The following is a 20,681-nucleotide window of genomic DNA, read 5'->3' on the forward strand; positions in this document are numbered from 1 at the left end:
TGTCCTTTCATCCTCCTCTCGTCCCTTCACTGTTGTGTAGTGGGATCTGTTGACATCATGTGTACCCCAGTTAGATTCATATTACATGTAGCTAGGTTTATTTACATGTCTTGTGTGTGACTGGCAGTATAAATAAAGATGGATTGATTGCTCTCTCTCTTCCAGGCCTCATCTTCCGCTACCCAGAGGATGACTATGAGTCCTTCCCCCTGTCGGAGTCTGTGCCCCTGTTCTGCCTCCCCATGGGGGCTAAGATCGAATGCTGGACCCCCAACACACGCTACCCTCTCCCTGTCTTCTCCACCTTTGTGTTAACCAACTCCTCTGGGGAAAAGGTAGGTGGACTATAACAATGGCATTATATCAGTGAACAGGGATTTACAATGATTTGTGAATAGATTGATCAAGGCTGTTCGATTTATGTCCTGCAGGGCTGAAACACTTGTTTTAGTTTTTCTTCAGGCGAGAATGAAAACAGGAAGTGTTTTGGTCCTCCAGGGAAGGAATTTGAACAGCCCTGTGATAGTTGTAATAGTCAACATTCAAGTCTCACTTCCCGCGCTGCATGGGACATTGGGATTGGGGAGAATTATTACTTTTCTCCTCAGGTTGTGTGTATCAAGGCACCTGAATGTCAGCAAGTTATGTCACAAACCACGTTGCATTTCCCTGAGCTAGAGGGTGTAGGGAATTTGCTTTTCAAAATGTACTTTGTTATATAATTGTGTTGCATTTTGCAATTTAGTAATGGGTATATAAATGTTACTCACCCTATCATAAAAATCTGTGAAGGGTGTTCGTTGAAGTCCCTAAAATTCTTGTCAATATATCTTTCATCTAATTTGCTCTGTCCCAGGTGTACGGCGCGGCCATCCAGTTCTATGAAGCCTACCCCATAGATCTCCTCAGTGAGAAGCAGAAGGTGCAGTTGGGCCTGCTCACCACCGTGGAGAAGAAGATGATCCCCAACCGGACAGTCAACACCAACAAGTGCATCTGCCTCCTTTCCCGCTGGCCCTTCTTCGAGTCGTTCCGCAAATTCCTCATGTTCCTCTACAAGCTGTCCGTCTCGGGCCCCCACCCGCTGCCTATCGAAAAGTAAGGATGACGTCATTTGTCAATGGTGGGGGGTTGTGCTTGATTTAGCTTGGGGTTTTCACTTTTGGGACTATTCCGTTGTTTCATTGTACCAGGAAAACGAAATCAGACGCAGCTCAAGATTAAAGTGTTTGACGCATGTATTTGACCCGGATCTGGAGAGGAGTAGGTGGGTATTTGAAGCTGATGCTATTATTTTGCTTGCGTGTGTTTCTTTGCCAGGCACATCTCACATTTCATGCACAACGTGTCCTTCCCCTCCCCTCAGAGGCCCAGAATCTTGGTCCAGGTGAGATGTCGTTATTTCTGTGCTGGCGAATGCGGTTTATGTTGGTGTCGCTGTTGTGACGGCGTTGTATTCTCTTTCAGCTCTCTGCACACGACACCTTGATGCTCGCACAGCCTGTGTGTACTCCTATGCCTCTCAGGTAAGACCTTTTCTAGGCTATCAACATTTCATTTTTTTTTTTTTTTCAATGGCTTGATTTCAGAGGGTACGTCCGTTCGACAACTGGTTTAGAGACAGGATAATGTAGGGCCTAAGGGAAAAACTTCAGGAACAGAAAGAGAGAAAGGGCCCGGTCATTACCGTTGTCATGGTAGAGCATCAACTTCAGTTTTTCCAGAGGAAATACCGGGGTTAGAAAAGGCAATCATCCACCTAGCACACTCCAAACTTTCTGTCTCGGTAAACGCATGAATTCCTGACAGTTTTCCCAGGTCAAATATTCACGCTTTGAAAATACCACTGGAAAACAGGCACTAGGACTGTCCCAGAAACAGCGCTGTCACATTGTGGACAGGTCCGTCATTATTTAGTGCAGAAACACAGCCTGTACAGATGAAATAAACTGTTGTGCTGCTATTGCATTCTGCCAAGAAACCTCATGTCTTCCATCAGGCTTTTTCCTCTCCAGACTTTTCATTTCAGAACGGAATATGTTGTTGTTGCTCAGCTAGTGAGAAGAACAGAAAGGCCTGCACACTGAATATGCTCCTAGTTTACCACCTTTATTGACAATGTTTCGATCCAACATGGATTTTCGTTTGACCTGAAGAAGATCCGTGTCGATTCAAAACGTTGTCAATAAAGGTGCTAAATTGAGAGTATATTCAGCGTACGGGACTTTCAGTTCTTTTCATTTTCATAAAGATGTGTCTAGGACCACAAACTCTTCAATAGATGGTCAGCTAGTGAGCTCATGCCTTTTGGGACTGGAAGACTTGCTGGCTAGTGCCTTTGGGATAGATTTACAAGCGTTTGCTGCTATGTAAAGTTTACTCTGAAAATAAAATAAAGTATTTTTCCCCTTAAAAGGTTTTTAAAAGAACCAGGTTTTGTAACCTGATCTTTTGTCTCAATACAGTTTACCTTCACCCCTCCCTGATTTACCCCCAGTTTACCTTCACCCCTTTTCTGATTTACTCACACACCTTCTTTACTGCACATGTACCGTTTACAAACCCTTCATCCAATCCAACCTTTCATGACCCATTGTATCCCTGAGTCTCGTTTGAATCCTTTCCCCAATACCTCTGTGCTCTTCTCTTCCCAACTCTCCTTTCCCCCTCTCCTCTCTCTCGTCCCCTGCTCTCTCTCCTCAGTGGTGCAGACTACAGTACACTGCTGATTAACCTGGGCTCAGAGAACTGTGCCACGCTGTTGCACTTCGTCCTGCTGGAGAGTAAGATCCTGCTGCACTCCCTGAGACCTGCTGTACTCACCGGGGTAGCAGAGGCTGTGGTGGCGGTGAGTGATAAAGGATATGGTCACTCGGCTTTAATTGTGACAAGTGTTTTAAAAAGGACTATATAAATAAAATGGATTGGTTGGTTGGATTTTTTTTTAATCCAGTTACTGCTTGTATACATTATGTGGCCCATGTAGGAATGACATTAGGTTAAAATGTGAAAAAGTTGGATCAAAATGTGAAATAGAAGTTTGATTTTTCTCTCTCTGTCCTGCTATCTAGATGATTTTTCCATTCCAGTGGCAGTGCCCGTACATCCCCCTCTGCCCGCTCTCCCTGGCGGGGGTCCTCAACGCACCCTGTCCCTTCATTGTGGGTGTGGACTCCCGCTACTTTGACCTCTATGACCCCCCGCCGGACGTGGTCTGTGTGGACCTGGACACCAATACGATCTACCTGTAAGATCCAGACACTTTAAAGTAGCATTCCCCCATCTGGTAACAGACTTATCCTCACTGTTGTCGATGCCCCAGAAACTGTTTTTCAGTCCGTATATCGCGTATGAGGTATTTTATCATTTATACCAGCATGAGCATATTCCAAAAACACCTTTACTAACATTCTGAACCATCTCTGCAGGTCTGATGAGAAGAAACACAGCAACTGGAAGAACCTCCCAAAGAAGCCCTGCAAGAGTCTGTTTAACTCCCTGACCAACCTGCAACACCAGCTGGGCATCGGTACAAACAGTCATATAATTCTAGTTCAACTTTACTCTCGAGTCTCATAGAAACTGCTTCATGCCTGAGACATGGAACCGTGCTGGAAAATATCTGATACAGCATAGTGTGATTGGTGAAAAGGATATAAGTCAATTGCATGTTTACCCTACTATCCCTAGTCCTTTAGTATGTGAAATGTAATTATCCCTATCTGGTGGCTGTTTTCCAGTGCGTCGGACGGCCCAGGAGGGCTCGGCGGTGGAGATGACCCCCATCGAAGCGGACTTCACCTGGCACAAGAAGATGACCTCCCTGGAGATGGAGATCCAAGAGGCCCTGCTGCGCTTCATGGCCCACATCCTGAAGGGCTACCGTTCCTACCTCAAACCCATCACCCAGGCCCCCTCCGAGAAAGCCACCTCTGCAGACTCACTATATGACCTACAGGGTTAGTGTGGATGTGTTTCACCACTCTTATCTCAAACCCATCACCCAAGTCCCCTCCAATAAGGCCACCGCCTCCGACTCACTAAACGACCTACACTGTAACAATGGGGAATGGATCGTTTTTAGTCCTTAATTCATTCATTTGCCCACAACATTTATCACGGTACCCAGAACAAAATCTTGCGCACACGCTGTACACAAAACGGACGTAAAATGTGCTAATAGACAGTTAAGAAAATAATTAGTATACTAAAACTTTACTTGGCTCATTGCGCTCAAGCGACTCCTTGTGGCAGGCCGGGCGCCTGCAAGCTGAATTCGGTCGTCAGTTGAACGATGTTTCCTCCGACACATTGGTGTGGCTGACTTCCGGGATAAGCGTGCGGGTGTTAAGAAGCGCGGCTTGGCGGCTCATGTTTCGGAGGAGGCATGACTCGACCTTCGCCTCTCCCGAGCTCATTGGGGAGTTGCAGCGATGAAACAAGATCATAATTGGATTCCAATTGGATATCACGAAAATTGGGGAGAAAAAGTGGCGTAAAAATACCACAACAAAAAATATTTAATAAACTGTAAAATGATCATTTTCATTTGTTGCAATCTAACACATTTGTCAAAGTATTATAATTGCGCAATGTACAGTTCCGGTCAAAAGTTTGGACACCTTCTCATTACAGGGTTTTTATTTATTTATACTGCTAAAATAAGCAAAGAGAAACGACAGTCCATCATTACTTTAAGACATGAAGGTCAGTCAATCCGGAAAATTTCAAGAACTTTGAAAGAATCTTCAAGTGCAGTCGCATAAACCATCAAGCGCTATGATGAAACTGGCTCTCATGAGGACCCCCACAGGAAAGGAAGACCCAGAGTTGCCTCTGCTGCAGAGGATAAGTTCATTAGAGTTACCAGCCTCAGAAATTGCAGTCCAAATAAATGCTTCACAGAGTTCAAGTAACAGACACATCTCAACATCAACTGTTCAGAGGAGACTGAATCAGGCCTTCGTGGTCGAAATTGCTGCAAAGAAACCACTACAAACCACTACTAAAGGACACCAATAAGAAGAGGAGACTTGCTTGGGCCAAGAAACACAAGCAATATACATTAGACTGGTGGAAATCTGTCCTTTTTGTCTGAGTCAAAATGTGAGATTTTTGGTTCCAGCCGCTGTGTCTTTGTGAGATGCAGAGTAGGTGAACGTACGATCCCTGCATGTGTAATGCATGGAGGAGGAGGTGTGTGGGTGCTTTGCTGGTGACTGTCAGTGATTTATTTCGAATTCAAGGCACACTTAACCAGCATGGCTACCACAGCATTCTGCAGCGATATGCCATCCCATCTGGTTTGCGCTTAGTGGGACTATAATTTCGTTTTTCAACTGGACAATGACCTTAAACACACCTCCAGGCTGTGTAAGGGCTATTTGACCATGACGGAGAGTGATGGAGTCCCGTGTGGCTCAGTTGGTAGAGCATGGTGTTTGCAACGCCAGGGTTGTGGGTTCGATTCCCACGGGGGACCAGTACGGAGAAAAGAAATGTATGAAATGTATGCATTCACTACTGTAAGTCGCTCTGGATAAGAGCGTCTGCTAAATGACTAAAATGTAAAATGTAATGGAGTGCTGCATCAGATGACCTGGCCTCCAGTCACCTGACCTCAACCCAGTGGAGATGGTTTGGGATGAGTTGGACTGCAGAGTGTAGGAAAAGCAGCCAACAAGTGCTCAGCATATGTGGGAATTCCTTCAAGACTGTTGGATAAACATTCCCCCTGAAGTTGGTTGAGAGAATGTCAAGAGTTTGCAAAGCTGTCATCAAGGCAAAGGGTGGCTAGTTTGAAGAATGTCAAATATGAAACATATTTTGATTTAACACTTTTTTTGGTTGTTACATGATTCCATGTGTGTTTTTTCATAGTTTTGATGTCTTCACTATTATTCTACAATGTAGAAAATAGTCAAAATAAAGAAAAACCCTTGAATGAGTAGTTGTGTCCAAACTTTTGACTGGTAGTGTATACGTTCTTTTAATGTCATCCAGGAGCTGTGCTAGCCAGACAGCGTATCTGACTGCTGCTCCAAGTGTTCATAACAGGCAAAGCTTTAATTTCACAGGCCTACACAGTGTCTGAAATCAACCATCCGTGGCATTGGCTGCAAAGACTTTCCACTGATGTAGGCTTCTTGGAAAGGGATCACATCCTCATTTAGGTCCATGGAGGCTGCAGAACCAGTGGGAAAGAGCTACACATCTTGGTTATATGACAATCTGTAATGGCTATATTGTAATGCATTCGTAAGAAAATATACTTATTCCATTATATTCTATTGCCCATTTGATTTAAAAGGTTAGTTCACCATCTCACTGAGTTATTGAAGACTTGAGTCCCACACTACCCATTCACTGAATATACATTTGCTTTTTATTACTGGAGAATTGTAATTTAAAATAAGGCCACTATAAAATCCACACAATGCAAATTTCCTTTGGCATTTTATTTTGACTCTGGCCACACAGCGTTTTAGTGTTTTAGATAACATTTGTGTAGCATTTCCTGAGGGTTTCCTATGGGATAGGCCCATTGACCTGTCTCTCTGTCCTCTCCCAGGTTTCCTAAAGAGCAGGGAGCGAGCCCACCAGAAGTTCTATTCGCAGCTGACCAAGACTCAGATCTTCATCCGCTTCATCGAGGAGTGCACGTTCGTCAGCGACAAGGACACAGGCCTTGCCTTCTTCGACGACTGCATCGAGAAGGTGAGCGTTATCAAGCAACAGGAGTCCGTGTGGGGGGTCCGTTTAATATGAACTCCGTCCATCCAGGAAGTTAATTGAAATTCAATGAATGATTTTTAAGTTCCAACAGTGTTCCCTGCAGCTAAAACTGCTTGTAATGATGCCATTTTTTATGCTTTGCCTGCTGGGTTGGTCAATTCCATTCCAACTCCCATCAAGCCAGGAAGTGAATTGAACATCAATTAATTAATTGAAAACGTATCTTTGAAAATAAACTTCACTTTTACATTTTTTAAATTGGAATTTCCCGCCAAACCCTGCTAGACAAGAACATGGCCCTAGAGCAATGTCAATTTTCAGAACCCGATTTCTGTGACGCTTTTTTAAAATGTGGTGTTTTATTGGTGACTCAGTCGTAACATTACTCCGGGGAGACTGACGGAGGAAAACTAATTTTCCTCTGATTTAATCTGTTCCTTTACTTTTTCCCCCCTGCAGCTATTTCCCTCTGATAAAGGCAACGACAAAGGCACTAAGGTAATCCCTCGGACCCTAATCAAGCTTTAACACATCTCCTTTTCCAGCTAGAGTCAAATTTTTATGCATTAGAAGAATGGTTTTAGTGATTTTGATTTGTATGTGTTTTTATTTATAGATTTTTTTTCTATTTCATTTTTACCCCTTTTTCTCCCCAATTTCGTGGTATCCAATTGTTAGTAGTTACTGTCTTGTCTCATCGCTGCAACTCCCGTACGGACTGAGGAGAGGCGACGGTCGAGAGCCATGCGTCCTCCGAAACACAACCCAACCTAGCCGCACTGCTTCAGTGCACATCCAAACCGGAAGCCAGCCGCACCAATGTGTCGGGGGAAACACAGTACACCTGGCAACCGTGTCAGCGTGCACTGCACCCGGCCCGCCACAGGAGTCACTAGTGCGCGATGGGACAAGGACATCCCTGCCAGCCAAACCCTCCCCTAACCCGGGCGATGCTGGGCCAATTGTGCACCGCCCCATGGGTCACAGCCGGCTGCTACAGAGCCTGGACTCGAACCCAGAATCTCTAGTGGCACAGCTAGCACTGTGATGCAGTGCCTTAGACCACTGAGCCACTCGGGAGGCTTGTCTCTGTGTGTATGTATGGCCATGTGCGCTGACACTGAGAACATGTTTTCCTTTCCATAGGTGGAGGGTGAGTCCTCAGAGGACACTAAGCTCATGGAACTAGACGAATCACAGAGGAGCGAGCATACAGTCTTCGTCATGCCCCCAGAACCTCCCACCCCCGAGGACGAATCTGATCCCCCTACCCGCTACAGGTGAGCTACCCCCCCAGTACATGCTGCACCACCAACACATTGACAGCACAATAACACCAGTGAGACCAGTAGTGTTTTACAGTGGACGTCTGGCTCAGTGGAAGGGAAGCGGCTCTGCATTAGCTTCACTCTCATATCTGTGGTGTTTTTTTTTCCCCTTTCTCGCTCTGTTAGTTATAAGAGTTTCCCTCGGTTGCGTATAGACCTGTTTGACCGTCCCAGAGAGGTGATACCAGCGCTGAGGAGCAGTACACCAGGGGCCAGCCTGTCCAGCAGCCCTGCACTGCTGGCCAAGAGGACCAAGCAGGTACGCACACGCACAGTGGCAGGACCATGGGATAGATGCAATGGTGTGTACAATAACATAAACAGTCAACCAGAGGATCAGGTGTAACAGGCTAATTCTGGTACAGTACTTTTTATTTGCTTTGTAAAACAACAGGTATAGACTGACCGTGAAATGCTTACTTATGGGTCCTATTCCAACAATGTAGAGTTAAAGATAAAATAGAAATGGTGACATGAGGAATAGATACACAGTGAAGAACAATAAAGAGTGAAAATAACATGGCCATATACAGGAAGTACCAGTACCGAGTCGATGTGCAGTGGTATGAGGAAATTGAGGTAGGTATGTACATATAGTTAGGGGTAAAGTTACTAGGCAACAGGATAGGTAAAACCGTAGCAGAGCGTACGTGGTGAGTGTGTGTGGGCGTATACTGTGTGTGGGGGTAGAATCCAGTGTGTGCTCATAGTCAGTGCAGGAGAGTTGGTGCAGTGTGTGTGCGGTAGGGTGTATGTTTCCATTTTTAATGTCAGTGTGTTTCTTGCAAGCTCTAACCCCTAAAATGCAATAATCAATAACAATGTAATACAAGGTAGAACAAAAACACGATAAAGTAAATAAGCATACTATACACAGGGTCAGTTCCAGTACCATATTTACAATGTGTAGGGATAATGGATCGATGGAGGTAGATATGTATAGGGCTATGGTGACTAGGCATCAGGATATATGATAAACAGAGTAGCAGCAGTGTATATGATGATTGTATGTGAGTGAGTGTTTGTCGAGTCAGTATAAATGTGTGTGTGAGCAAATTATGGAGTGAGTGTTTGTATTTATGTTGGAGTATCAGTGTGCGTAGAGCCCTGTGAGTGACGATAGAGACAGTGCAAACTTAAAATACAAAGGTCAACTCAGTCCGTGTAGCCATTTCCTTAGCTACACTATATATACATACAAGTATGTGGACACCAAGTATGTGGACACCCATTCAAATTAGTGGATTCGGCTATTTCAGCCACACCTGTTGCTGACAGGTGTATAAAATCGAGCACACTGCCATGCAATCTCCATAGACAAACACTGGCAGTAGATTGGCCCGTACTGAAGAGCTCAATGACTTTCAAAGTGGCACCATCATAGGATCAAGTAAGTTCGTCGAATTTCTGCTCTACTAGAGCTGCCCCGGTCAACTAAGAGCTGTTACTGGGAAGTGGAAATGTCTAGGAGCAACAACGGCTCAGGTGCGAAGTGGTAGGCCACACAAGCTCACAGAACGGCACTGCCGAGTGCTGTAGCACGCAACATTCACTACCAAGTTCTAAACTGCCTCTGGAAGCAACGTCAGCACAAGAACTGTTCGTTGGGAGCTTCATGAAATGGGATTCCATGGCTGAGCAGCCGCACACAAGCCAAAGATCACCATGCGCAATGCCAAGCGTCATCTGGAGTGGTGTAAAGCTCACCGCCATTGGACTCTGGAGCAGTGGAAATGTGTTCTCTGGTGTGGTGAATCACGCTTCACCATCTGGCTGGACTAATCTTGGTTTGGCGGATCCCAGTCGAAAGCTACCTTCCCCAATGCATAGTGCCAACTGTGAAGTTTGGTTTAGGAGGAATAATGGGGCTGTTTTTCATGGTTCAGGCTAGGCTCCTTAGTTCCAGTGAAGGGAAATCTTAACGCTACAGCATACAATGACATTCTAGACGATTCTGTGCTTCCAGGTTTGTGGCAACAGTTTGGGGAAGACCCTTTCCTGTTTTAGCATGACAATGTCCCCGTGCACAAAGCGATGTCCATACAGAAATGTTTTTTTGAGATAGGTGTGGAAGAACTTGATTGGCCTGCACAGAGCCCTGACCTCAATCCCATCTAACATCTTTGGGATGAATTGGAACGCCGATTGCGAGCCAGGCCTAACCGCCCAACATCAGTGCCCGACCTCAATAATGCTCTTGTGGCTGAATGGAAGCAAGTCCCCGCAGCAATGTTCCAACATCTAGTGGAAAGCCTTCCCAGAAGAGTGGAGGCTGTTATTGCAGCAAAGGGGGGGACCAACTCCGTATTAAATGCCCATGATTTTGGAATGAAATGTTCGATGAGCAGGTGTCCACATATTTCTGGTCATGTGGTGTATTTAGTTAGCTATTTAGCAGTCTTATGGCATGGGGATAGAAGTTGTTCAGGAGTCTGGTGTCGGGATTGATGCGCCGGTTCCACTTGCCATGCGGAAGCAGAGAGAACAGTCTATGGCTTGGGTGGTTGGAGTCTTTAACGATTTTTCAGGCATTCCTTTTACACCGCCTGATATAGAGGTCCTGGATGGCAGTACAGCTGTAGAAGTTTGAGATTTGAGGGCCAATGTCAAACCTTTTCAACCTCTTAAGGGGGTGTAGACACCGAGGAACTTGAAGCTCTTCACCTGCTCAACTACAGCCCCATCGATGTGGATGGGGACGTGCTCGCTCCTCCATTTCCTGTAGTCCATGACATTGGCCCGCAAATCAGAGACCTGGCACCACACTGCCAGGTCTCTGACCTCTTCCCTATAGGCTGCCTCATCGTCGTCGGTGATCAGTCCTACCACTGTTGTGTCGTCAGAGACCACGCAGTCCTGGTTGAACAGGGAGTACAGGTGGGGATGAATTACACACCCCTGAGGGCCCCTGTGTTGGTCAGTGTGGCTGATGATGCGAGTGCTAAGGGGCGATAGTCATTTAGGCAGATTACCTTGGTGTTCTTGGCACGAGGACTATGGTGGTCTGCTTGAAACAAATTGGTATTACAGACCAGGTGAGTGAAGACACTTGCCAGCTAGTCAGCACATACTCTGAGTACGTGTCCTGGTATTCTGTCTGACCCCGTGGCCTTGCGAATGTTAACCTGTTTTTAAAGGTCTTACTCGCATCGGCTCTGGAAAGCGAGATCACACAGTTGTACGGAACAGCTGGGGCTCTCATGCATGGTTCAGTGTTGCGTGCCCCGAAGCTGTTCTGATGTCCAGATGCTGTTTTTGGTCATAGGAAATTATGACAGTGACATTACGTTAAAAAAAAAAGTTAAGACCAGCGTAAAAAAACCCCACAAAAAGCAGAATTGCTCAGGAGCCCGTAAAACTGCTACAATTCACTGCAGCGCCATCTTGGTCAACAGACATTGGTCAACAACATTGTCCTGATCATTTTAGTTCTACTCACTGTGCCCTGTCTACTGCCCTGACCACATGACCAATTCCCCAGTCAGGGAATAACGTTGCCTGCCATGGACGCTGTCGGCTGCTGAGTCATTCTCTCACCCGGTGTCCCAAATGGCCCCCTGTTCCCTATATAGTACTGTACTTTTCAGCAGGGCATATAGGGTAATGTGTGCACTATGTAGGGAATATGGTGCCATTTTGGACAACCATTCTCCTTCTGGAATGGTACACAGGCTGGTTCCAATAAAAATAAGTCACTCACCACTGTCATCAGCAGCAACTTATTTACAATATAGGGCAGAGTAGAATAGCAGACTCTGGGCTGTAACGCTGCTGCTCTTTGAATTCTGTCTAGGCCAAGTACAGACAACCAGCTTACTTTGGACAGAGATGGAAGAGGGGGTGTGTGTGTTTTGGGGAAGGGGGTCACTGTGACCTGTTTTTAGAATAATAGACCTCCCAGGAAACAGGCTTTTTTTGTTTTTGTGATTCTTGTTGTTTTGTCGTCCTCTGCTTTTGTGGGAGGCCAATATATTTTTCCAGGTCAGACAAAACTGTTTGCTGTGTATGTGTAGCGCTTGTCTGGCTACGTGTAGAAGACCTAAAAAGTACCTTGAAAATAAATAGATTACATAATATAAACTGGGTGGGTCGAGCCCTGAATGCTGATTTGGCTGAAAGCCGTATACCACGGGTATTACAAAACATTTATTTGTACTAATCTAATTATATAAATAGATTCCATAATATGCATCACACATTTTTTTATATTCACACACACACCACAAACACTGCGTGGTGGGTGTCAGTATGTGGGCGTTTAATATTTCTGTGGCGCTTGAAAGACTCTCGCCTCAGAGAGCCACATGCAGTATTATTAGGCCATTGTTGTACGGAGGGAGGGAAGGTTCACCATTAGGAACGTGCACAGTCACACACACTCTCCTCCCAACTCTGACCATGAGGAAATAGCACAGGATAATAATAAACTTAAAATCATCTCATAATCATTCAATTGTATTCATGTCTCCCACCCCCATTAAAGTGACAAAAAAAGCTCATTTAAACTGAACAGAAATTAACTTTTCCCCTCCGCAGGAGATCAAGCTGGCCTACAAGATGGCCAAGCGCTTCTACTCCGACCCTCCGCTGTGGGCCAAGTGTCTGTTCAGCCACTGCTACAGTCTGTGGTTCATCTGTCTGCCTGTCGGGGTGAGGCTGGTCCAGTCCAAGAGCTGGGCAATGCAGCAGGCCTACAACGTCCTGCTCAAGATGAGGACCTCTGAGGTGGAGGTCCTGGATGAGGTGAAGGGAGGGGAGTTGGGGTATGGGAAGGGTTGGGTTGTGGGGTTTTGGTTGTGGGGAGATTGGTATGTGGGGGGGGGGGGTGGTGTTTGTCAACGTTAACATGAGTCTTTGTGTGGGTGTGTGCGTGCGACTGTCATCATTTCCACTACAGGGGTAATGACTACAGTGGAAGTCTACTGTAGCTATTAGGTTGTTGTTATTAGCCACCATCTCTCCCTCTGTAGGTGTGTTACCGTGTAGTGATGCAGCTGTGTGGTTTGTACGGTCAGCCGGTCATGGCCGTCCGTGTTCTGGTGGAGATGAGGAAGGCAGGGGTGCACCCTAACGCTATCACCTATGGCTACTACAACAAGGTGGGTTACTTTAACCAGCCCATACACTTACAGGTAACTGCCAAAATAAAGGAAACACCAACATAGTGTCTAAATAGGGCGTTGGGCCAGAACGGCTTCAATGCGCCTTGTTATAGATTCTACAAGTGTCTGGAACTTTATTGGAGGGATGCGACACCATTCTTCCACAAGAAATTCCATCATTTTGTTGATGGTGTTGGAAAACGCCGTCTCAGGCGCCGCTCCAGAATCTCCTTTAAGTGTTCAATTGGGTTGAGATCTGGTGTGTGTGTGTGTGTGTGTGTATAAATATCTATCCTATACTCCTTTGAGACCCCTCTTTCAAAGTCACTGAGATCTCCAACTAGCCATGGTAGCCAAAATAATGGGCAACTGGGTATTTTTATACTTGACCCTAAGCATAATGGGATGTTAATTACTTAGGAACCACACCTGTGTGGAGGCACCTGCTTTCAATATATTTTGTATCCCTCATTTACTCGCGTGTTTCCTTTTATTTTGGCAGTTACATGTACATACAGTCCAATTGGCTCCCTGCCCCATTTCCTTTGACCCTTCAGTGTTTGGTCTGAATAGGGTTGAAGGGATAGATGTGGGTAATTTCCCGAGAGTCTGATGAATTCATGAACACCATTTTTGTCTCTGCGTCCAGTATGAAGGAAGTTTGCAGTAGTTTTGTGAGCTAATGCTGACTAGCATTAGCGCAATGACTGGAAGTCTACAGGAAACGTTGGCATGCTACCTTCATACTGGACACAGAGACATAAAAATGGTATCAGCTAGTTCATCAGGCTCTGAGGAAGTAGATAAAGGGTTTCATTACCAAAATATCAAACTATCCCTTTAAGATGTTTAGTGGTGGAGATTCCACCATATTGCTTATACCTTTTATATATCTGCAAACATTTAAGATTAGGGCAAAGGTGTAGGGAGGGTTAGGGCACTTTAAACTAGCTCATACAAATACCTAAATTCAAAGCAGGTCCATGTTAACTTGCAATCCGCTCTTTCCTCCAGGCTGTTCTGGAAGGTCCCTGGCCAAGTCGAAACCGCAGTGGTCTCTTCATGTGGGCCAAGGTTCGCAACGTGGTGCGCACTGTAGCCCAATTTAAACAGGCACTCCACCGGATGCCCGCCACGAAAGGACCCACCATCATCACGACAGGTGAGGTGTCAGAACACTACAGGGACGGAGCATGGGAGAGTGTCGTTCACTTAGGTTGGAGTGGAATCACAACAGGTTTTGCACCAAATGCATATTTCTTTCTAAATGTTTTAAATCCATTTTAACGATGCAATGTAATGAATGTGCTTGATTGTAGGACAGTAAAGTCTATTCACAATAATACAGTATTATACTGTACAGGCTGTATTGCTTTGTTTCTTTGTATAGCTACTACATGGTAAAGGGCAGTAGCTCCCTTTTACCTTACTCACCTAAAACTCTGATCTGGGACACAGGAAGTGATGTAGGCTTGTTCTCTGTCTGTAGTGGTGTCAGTGAGCGGCTTGGTGAGCGGCGATCGGATGAGCCACGGGAGTGCAGATCACTCCAGTGAGGTGAACGGAGAGGATCACACGCTGTTCGCACGCAGCCTCATCATAGGAGACGCCACAGACAACCACTGCAGCACAGGTAGGCTGCAGCACAGGTAGGCTGCAGCACAGGTAGGCTGCAGCACAGGTAGGCTGCAGCACAGGTAGGCTGCAGCACAGGTAGACTAAAGCCTTGAAACACTGGACCAGGCCACTCACACAACTTTGCTCAGCCCCTAGCTGCTGGCTCCTAGCCCCTATCCCCAAGCTGCTAGCCCCTCACCCCTAGATATTAGCCTATAGCTCCGGGCACTGAGCCTCAACTCCTTAGATACAGTGAAGGAATAAAGTATTTGATCCTCTGCTGATTTTGTACGTTTGCCCACTGACAAAGAAAAGATCAGTCTATAATTTTAATGTAGGTTTATTTGAACAGTGAGAGACAAAGTAACAAAATAAAAATCCAGACAAACGCATGGCAAAAATGTTATAAATTGATTTGCATTTTAATGAGGGAAATAAGTATTTGACCCCCTCTCAATCAGAAAGATTTCTGGCTCCCAGGTGTTTTTTATACAGGTAACGAGCTGAGATTAGGAGCACACTCTTAAAGGGAGTGCTCCTAATCTCAGCTTGTTACCTGTATAAAAGACACCTGTTCACAGTAGCAATCAATCAATCAGATTCCAAACTCTCCACCATGGCCAAGACCAAAGAGCTCTCCAAGGATGTCAGGGACAAGATTGTAGACCTACACAAGGCTGGAATGGGCTGCAAGACATTTGCCAAGCAGCTTGGTGAGAAGGTAACAACAGTTGGTGCGATTATTCGCAAATGGAAGAAACACAAAAGAACTGTCAATCTCTCTCAGCCTGGGGCTCCATGCAAGATCTCACCTTGTGGAGTTGCAATGATCATGAGAACGGTGAGGAATCAGCCCAGAACTACACGGGAGGATCTTGTCAATGATCTCAAGGCAGCTGGGACCATAGTCACCAAGAAAACAATTGGTAACACACTTCGCCGTGAAGGACTGAAATCCTGCAGCGCCCGCAAGGTCCCCCTGCTCAAGAAAGCACATATACATGCCCGTCTGAAGTTTGCCAATGAACATCTGAATGATTCAGAGGACAACTGGGTGAAAGTGTTGTGGTCAGATGAGACCAAAATGGAGCTCTTTGGCATCAACTCAACTCGCCGTGTTTGGAGGAGGAGGAACGCTGCCTGTGACCCCAAGAACACCATCCCCACCGTCAAACATGGAGGTGGAAACATTATGCTTTGGGGGTGTTTTTCTGCTAAGGGGACAGGACAACTTCACCGCATCAAAGGGACGATGGACGGGGCCATGTACCGTCAAATCTTGGGTGAGAACCTCCTTCCCTCAGCCAGGGCATTGAAAATGGGTCGTGGATGGGTATTCCAGCATGACAATGACCCAAAACACACAGCCAAGGCAACAAAGGAGTGGCTGAAGAAGAAGCACATTAAGGTCCTGGAGTGGCCTAGCCAGTCTCCAGACCTTAATCCCATAGAAAATCTGTGGAGGGAGCTGAAGGTTCGAGTTGCCAAACGTCAGCCTCGAAGCCTTAATGACTTGGAGAAGATCTGCAAAGAGGAGTGTGGGACAAAATCCCTCCTGAGATGTGTGCAAACCTGGTGGCCAACTACAAGAAACGTCTGACCTCTGTGATTGCCAACAAGGGTTTTGCCACCAAGTACTAAGTCATGTTTCGCAGATACTTATTTCCCTCATTAAAATGCAAATCATTTTATAATTTAAAAAAAAGTTGTCTTTTTTGTTGTTATTCTGTCTCTCACTGTTCAAATAAACCTACCATTAAAATTATAGACTGATAAGTGGGCAAATGTACAAAATCAGCAGGGGATCAAATACTTTTTTCCCTCACAGTATGCACAGATCTGAACGGACTGGGTAGATGAAAACAATATGTTTGTGTCCCACAGGAGGTCAGTCTGATCAGGGCTACGGCTCTAAAGATGAGTTGCATCAGGAGCAAGTGGATTTGGCTCAATCAGCAGCCCCTCTTATCGATGTGGATCACCGGAGCAAGCCCAAAGCACAGCACAATGGTAACCAAATCGGGCATTTCCAAAATATAAACGCCAGTCTAATCTAGAAGAACTCATCTGCTGGTTGAGCATGCATTTTTATTCAGGATTTTCTATCAGCAAAAATGAATAATTAAAAAAAATAAGTTCAATTGATGTGGGATAATGTCTCTTCAGGTGGGGACATAGCTGGCTCGGTGGACAGTTCTGTGGTCGTAGCGGAGCCCACCAGCCCTGTTGAAGCCATCCTACATGTCCCCAGCATCGTCAAGCTGTCCACAGGAGGGAGCTTCGATACCGCCATGAAGAGAGGAGGCACTGGTAAGTGACAGGAGCAGACCCAAATTTATAAACCTAATCTCAATCTGAGGTTGACACACTTGATATTAAGGGTAACATCTGCAATATCACTGAACTCTCTACCACCAGCCCCAGGGAAGCTGTTCTCTCTGCGCAGCCAGAGCCAGGATGTCTCTCTGCCAGAGGAGGGTGAGTCCGCAGCCCCGGGTGGCTCTGGGGAGGCGGGGCCTGCAGTTCAGGGCCAGCGCCAGAAGGCCTTCTCGGAGCGCAGCTGCAGCTTCAGCGTCGAGAGTCGTGCTGGCATGCTGATGGAGAAACATGGCGTGGACCACATCGCGAGACGCATGGGCGCCGATGCCCGAATCCTTGCCGCTGCCCTTTCTGGGTGTGGCACCACCCAACCGCCTACAAATCCGCCATCCAAGGCTCTTTTTAAGGAGTTGGAGTCAGAGGAGGGGCGTGGTCCGATGCTGGGGAAACTGTCAGAGGAGGAGGGCCCTGTAATGGACCCAACCCCACTGGAGGAGGGGCTAGGGAAAGAGGAGAAGAGAATGGACGGGGAGGATGAGATGGGACTGAAGTTGGAGGAGGAAGGAGATTCAGGGGGGAGGGGTGATGACTCTCTGCCAACCCTGGAGATGAAGGAGGTGGAGGTCGGGGCTGATCCCCTCTCCCTGCTGGTCTCAGAGCACGAAGAGTTGGCGTCCGTAACCAGCCAGGAGCTGCCGCACTCCCTGCCCGCCGTGGTGTCCCGAAACCTGGCAGACGAGATTGAGATGTACATGAGCCTGCGAAGCCCACTGGGCCCCAAGTCCTCCAGTATGGAGTTCCACCAGGGGGGCCAGGGAGGGGACTCTTCCCCGGACACTGCCCCAGTTAAGCAAGCTCTAGAACGGAGGTCCAGCCTCCCTGTGCCCCCTGTCAAACACCCAGGGGGTTTAAGCGGGGACTCGACGCCCAAACGCAGCCCTGCTGCTGTCACGCGCTCCAAGACCTTCGCCGTTATGGCCACCAGGAGCCCTGCCTCTTCCGGCGGTGTTGTGGCCAGCCCGAGGTCGTCACTGACGGCGCTGGTGAGGTCCTCGCAAAACGGCTCGCTGGGCTCAGTCATCAACTCCATCTCAGGCATGAAGATGGACACCTTGCTCTCTGGTCCCAAGATGGACGTGTTGAAGTCAGGCATGAAGCAGGCAGGAAACCTGGCCAGCAAAGTGTGGGGGGCCGTGGCCTCAGCCTATTCCTACTCCGATGACGAGGTGAGCGGGGATGGACTGCAGAACATGCATACATAGATTAACAAAGAAATAACAGTAAAATGGTAATTAATTGCACAAAAATAACCTGCAACAGCCGGATTATATAGATACCACACGGCCAAACACCATTATATACAGAAAAATGATGGAAGACTTTCATTATGCAAGCAGAGCTTCTCATTTCAGTTTCACCTCGCAAATCATATTGCAGAATGCGTTTAGAATTTTTTTCTTATTTCCCCCCCCCCCTCTCCCCAGGATGAGCTGGCCCCGGGCTACAGGGATAGGGATAGTTTCCCTGCCGGGCTGGATGAGTCCATGCTGTCAGGGGGTGGAGGAGGGGACAGTCCCACCCACAGAGGGCCAACCCAAGGCTTGGTGTCCAACGGACTGACACAGAGCAGCACCAGCCTGGCCAGCAGCAGTAGCAGCAGTGACACAGGGAGAGGACCTCACTCCACACGTAAGACGCGCGCACACACACACACACACACACACACACAGCTTATATAAATACAAAAGTATATATGCATATACTCACATACTCCTATGCATGCACGCAGAGACAAACAACGTTACCCGTGCGCGCACAGTAAACACACAAAAAATATGTAGAAGGGTGTATGGTTGAAAAGTGAGTGTGTGTGTGTGTGTGTAGTCACTCCAGGACGGCCAGGGAGAGGTCCAGACTCTGATCAAGGCTCCCACCACACCAGCTCCTCAAGTATCTACCAAAACTGTGCCCTAGAGGTGAGAATATCATACTCACAATAACTGGCTACAGTACTCAACATACTGTCTCACCGAGTCAGTGAGTACAAGTGCTTTAGTAACCTGGCAGTACATACATAGGAGCTATAGAGTCATTTTAGACTGTGACATCTTGCTATCCATAACACGGGTTTGCTGCTGTTATCTAGCCAGGGAGCCTCAAGTAGCCTATGCCAGGTGCATCTGTAATGTTTCTCTGTGTGTGTGTGTGTGTGTGTGTGTGTGTGTGTGTGTGTGTGTGTGTGTGTGTGTGCGTTTCCATGTGTTCCTAGGTGCTGATGTCCAGCTGCTCCCTGTGTCGGTCGTGTGAGTGTCTGGTGTACGACGAGGAGATCATGGCGGGCTGGACGGCAGACGACTCCAACCTCAACACCACCTGTCCTTTCTGCCGCACCGCCTTCCTGCCTCTGCTCCACGTCGAGTTCCACGACCTGCGCACCAACACAGCGTGGGTGTCTATGGATTTCTTGATCGTTGAATAGATCCGTTTAATAGTATATTTTTCCTGTTTTAAAGCCCAGTGATTTCCCTGTGTTTTATATACACTACCGTTTAGAAGTTTGGGGTCACTTAGAAACGTCAACAGTGAATTGGCGACTCCGGGATGCTGGCCTTCTAGGCAGAGTTGCAATGAAAAATCTGTATCTCACACTGGCCAATAAAAAGAAAAGATTAAGATGGGCAAAAGAACACAGACACTGGACAGAGGAACTCTGCCGAGAAGGTCAGCATCCCGGAGTCGCCCCTTCACTGCTGACGTTGAGACTGGTGTTTTGCGTGTACTATTTAATGAAGCTGCCAGTTGAGGACTTGTGAGGCGTCAGTTTCTCAAACTAGACACTCTAATGTACTTGTGCTCTTGCTCAGTTGTGCACCGGGGCCTCCCACTCCTCTTTCTATTCTGGGTAGAGTCAGTTTCCGCTGTTCTGTGAAGGGAGTAGTACACAGCGTTGTACGAGGTCTTCAGTTTTTTGGCAATTTCTCGCATGGAATAGCCTTCATTTCTCAGAACAAGAATAGACTGACGAGTTTCAGAAGAAAGTCCTTTGTTTCTGGCCATTTTGAGCCTGTAATCGAACCCACAAATGCTAATGCTCCAGATAATCAACTAGTCTAAAGAAGGCCATTTGTATTGCTTCTTTAATTAGGACAACAATTTTCAGCTGTGCTAACATAATTGCAAAAGGGTTTTCTAATGATCAATTAGCCTTTTAAAATGATAAACTTGGATTAGCTAACACAACGTGCCATTGGAACACAGGAGTGATGGTTGCTGATAATGGGCCTCTGTACACCTATGTAGATATTCCATAAGAAATCTGCTGTTTCCAGCTACAATAGTCATTTACAACATTAACAATGTCTACGCTGTATTTCTGATCAATTTGATGTTATTTTAATGAACAAAAAATTAGCTTTTCTTTCAAAAACAAGGACATTTCGAAGTGACACCAAACTTTTGAACAGTAGTGTATATTTCCCCACTATGAGGTTGGAATAATGCTGTGAAAATAATGATAATGCCCTTTTATTGTAAGAGCTGTTTGAAAAGACTGATATTTTGCCTGTTTTGGTGGGATGGA

At 46.5% G+C, this 20,681-nt stretch overlaps 1 protein-coding gene across 2 annotated transcripts in view; it reads left to right on the forward strand.

Moving 5' to 3' along the window:
• LOC106608644 (DENN domain-containing protein 4C) overlaps positions 1–20,681 on the forward strand; it is a 62,751-nt gene that overhangs the window by 31,748 nt on the left and 10,322 nt on the right. The window contains exons 5-26 of one of the 2 annotated variants that reach the window (XM_045721593.2): positions 166–335; positions 857–1,098; positions 1,321–1,387; positions 1,468–1,526; positions 2,704–2,848; positions 3,072–3,247; positions 3,429–3,529; positions 3,741–3,959; positions 6,572–6,717; positions 7,195–7,233; positions 7,882–8,015; positions 8,190–8,322; positions 12,600–12,806; positions 13,034–13,162; positions 14,180–14,327; positions 14,655–14,798; positions 16,667–16,792; positions 16,949–17,092; positions 17,201–18,327; positions 18,586–18,790; positions 18,986–19,077; positions 19,371–19,546. In XM_045721593.2, coding sequence (XP_045577549.1) covers positions 166–335; positions 857–1,098; positions 1,321–1,387; positions 1,468–1,526; positions 2,704–2,848; positions 3,072–3,247; positions 3,429–3,529; positions 3,741–3,959; positions 6,572–6,717; positions 7,195–7,233; positions 7,882–8,015; positions 8,190–8,322; positions 12,600–12,806; positions 13,034–13,162; positions 14,180–14,327; positions 14,655–14,798; positions 16,667–16,792; positions 16,949–17,092; positions 17,201–18,327; positions 18,586–18,790; positions 18,986–19,077; positions 19,371–19,546 — 4,129 coding nt within the window. The remainder of the gene's footprint in view (positions 1–165; positions 336–856; positions 1,099–1,320; positions 1,388–1,467; positions 1,527–2,703; positions 2,849–3,071; positions 3,248–3,428; positions 3,530–3,740; positions 3,960–6,571; positions 6,718–7,194; positions 7,234–7,881; positions 8,016–8,189; positions 8,323–12,599; positions 12,807–13,033; positions 13,163–14,179; positions 14,328–14,654; positions 14,799–16,666; positions 16,793–16,948; positions 17,093–17,200; positions 18,328–18,585; positions 18,791–18,985; positions 19,078–19,370; positions 19,547–20,681) is intronic. The other variant, XM_045721594.2, reaches the window with a different exon arrangement.

This window comes from Salmo salar, chromosome 07 (assembly GCF_965601325.2).
Source record: "Salmo salar chromosome 07, fSalSal1, whole genome shotgun sequence".
Lineage (NCBI taxonomy): Eukaryota > Metazoa > Chordata > Actinopteri > Salmoniformes > Salmonidae > Salmo > Salmo salar.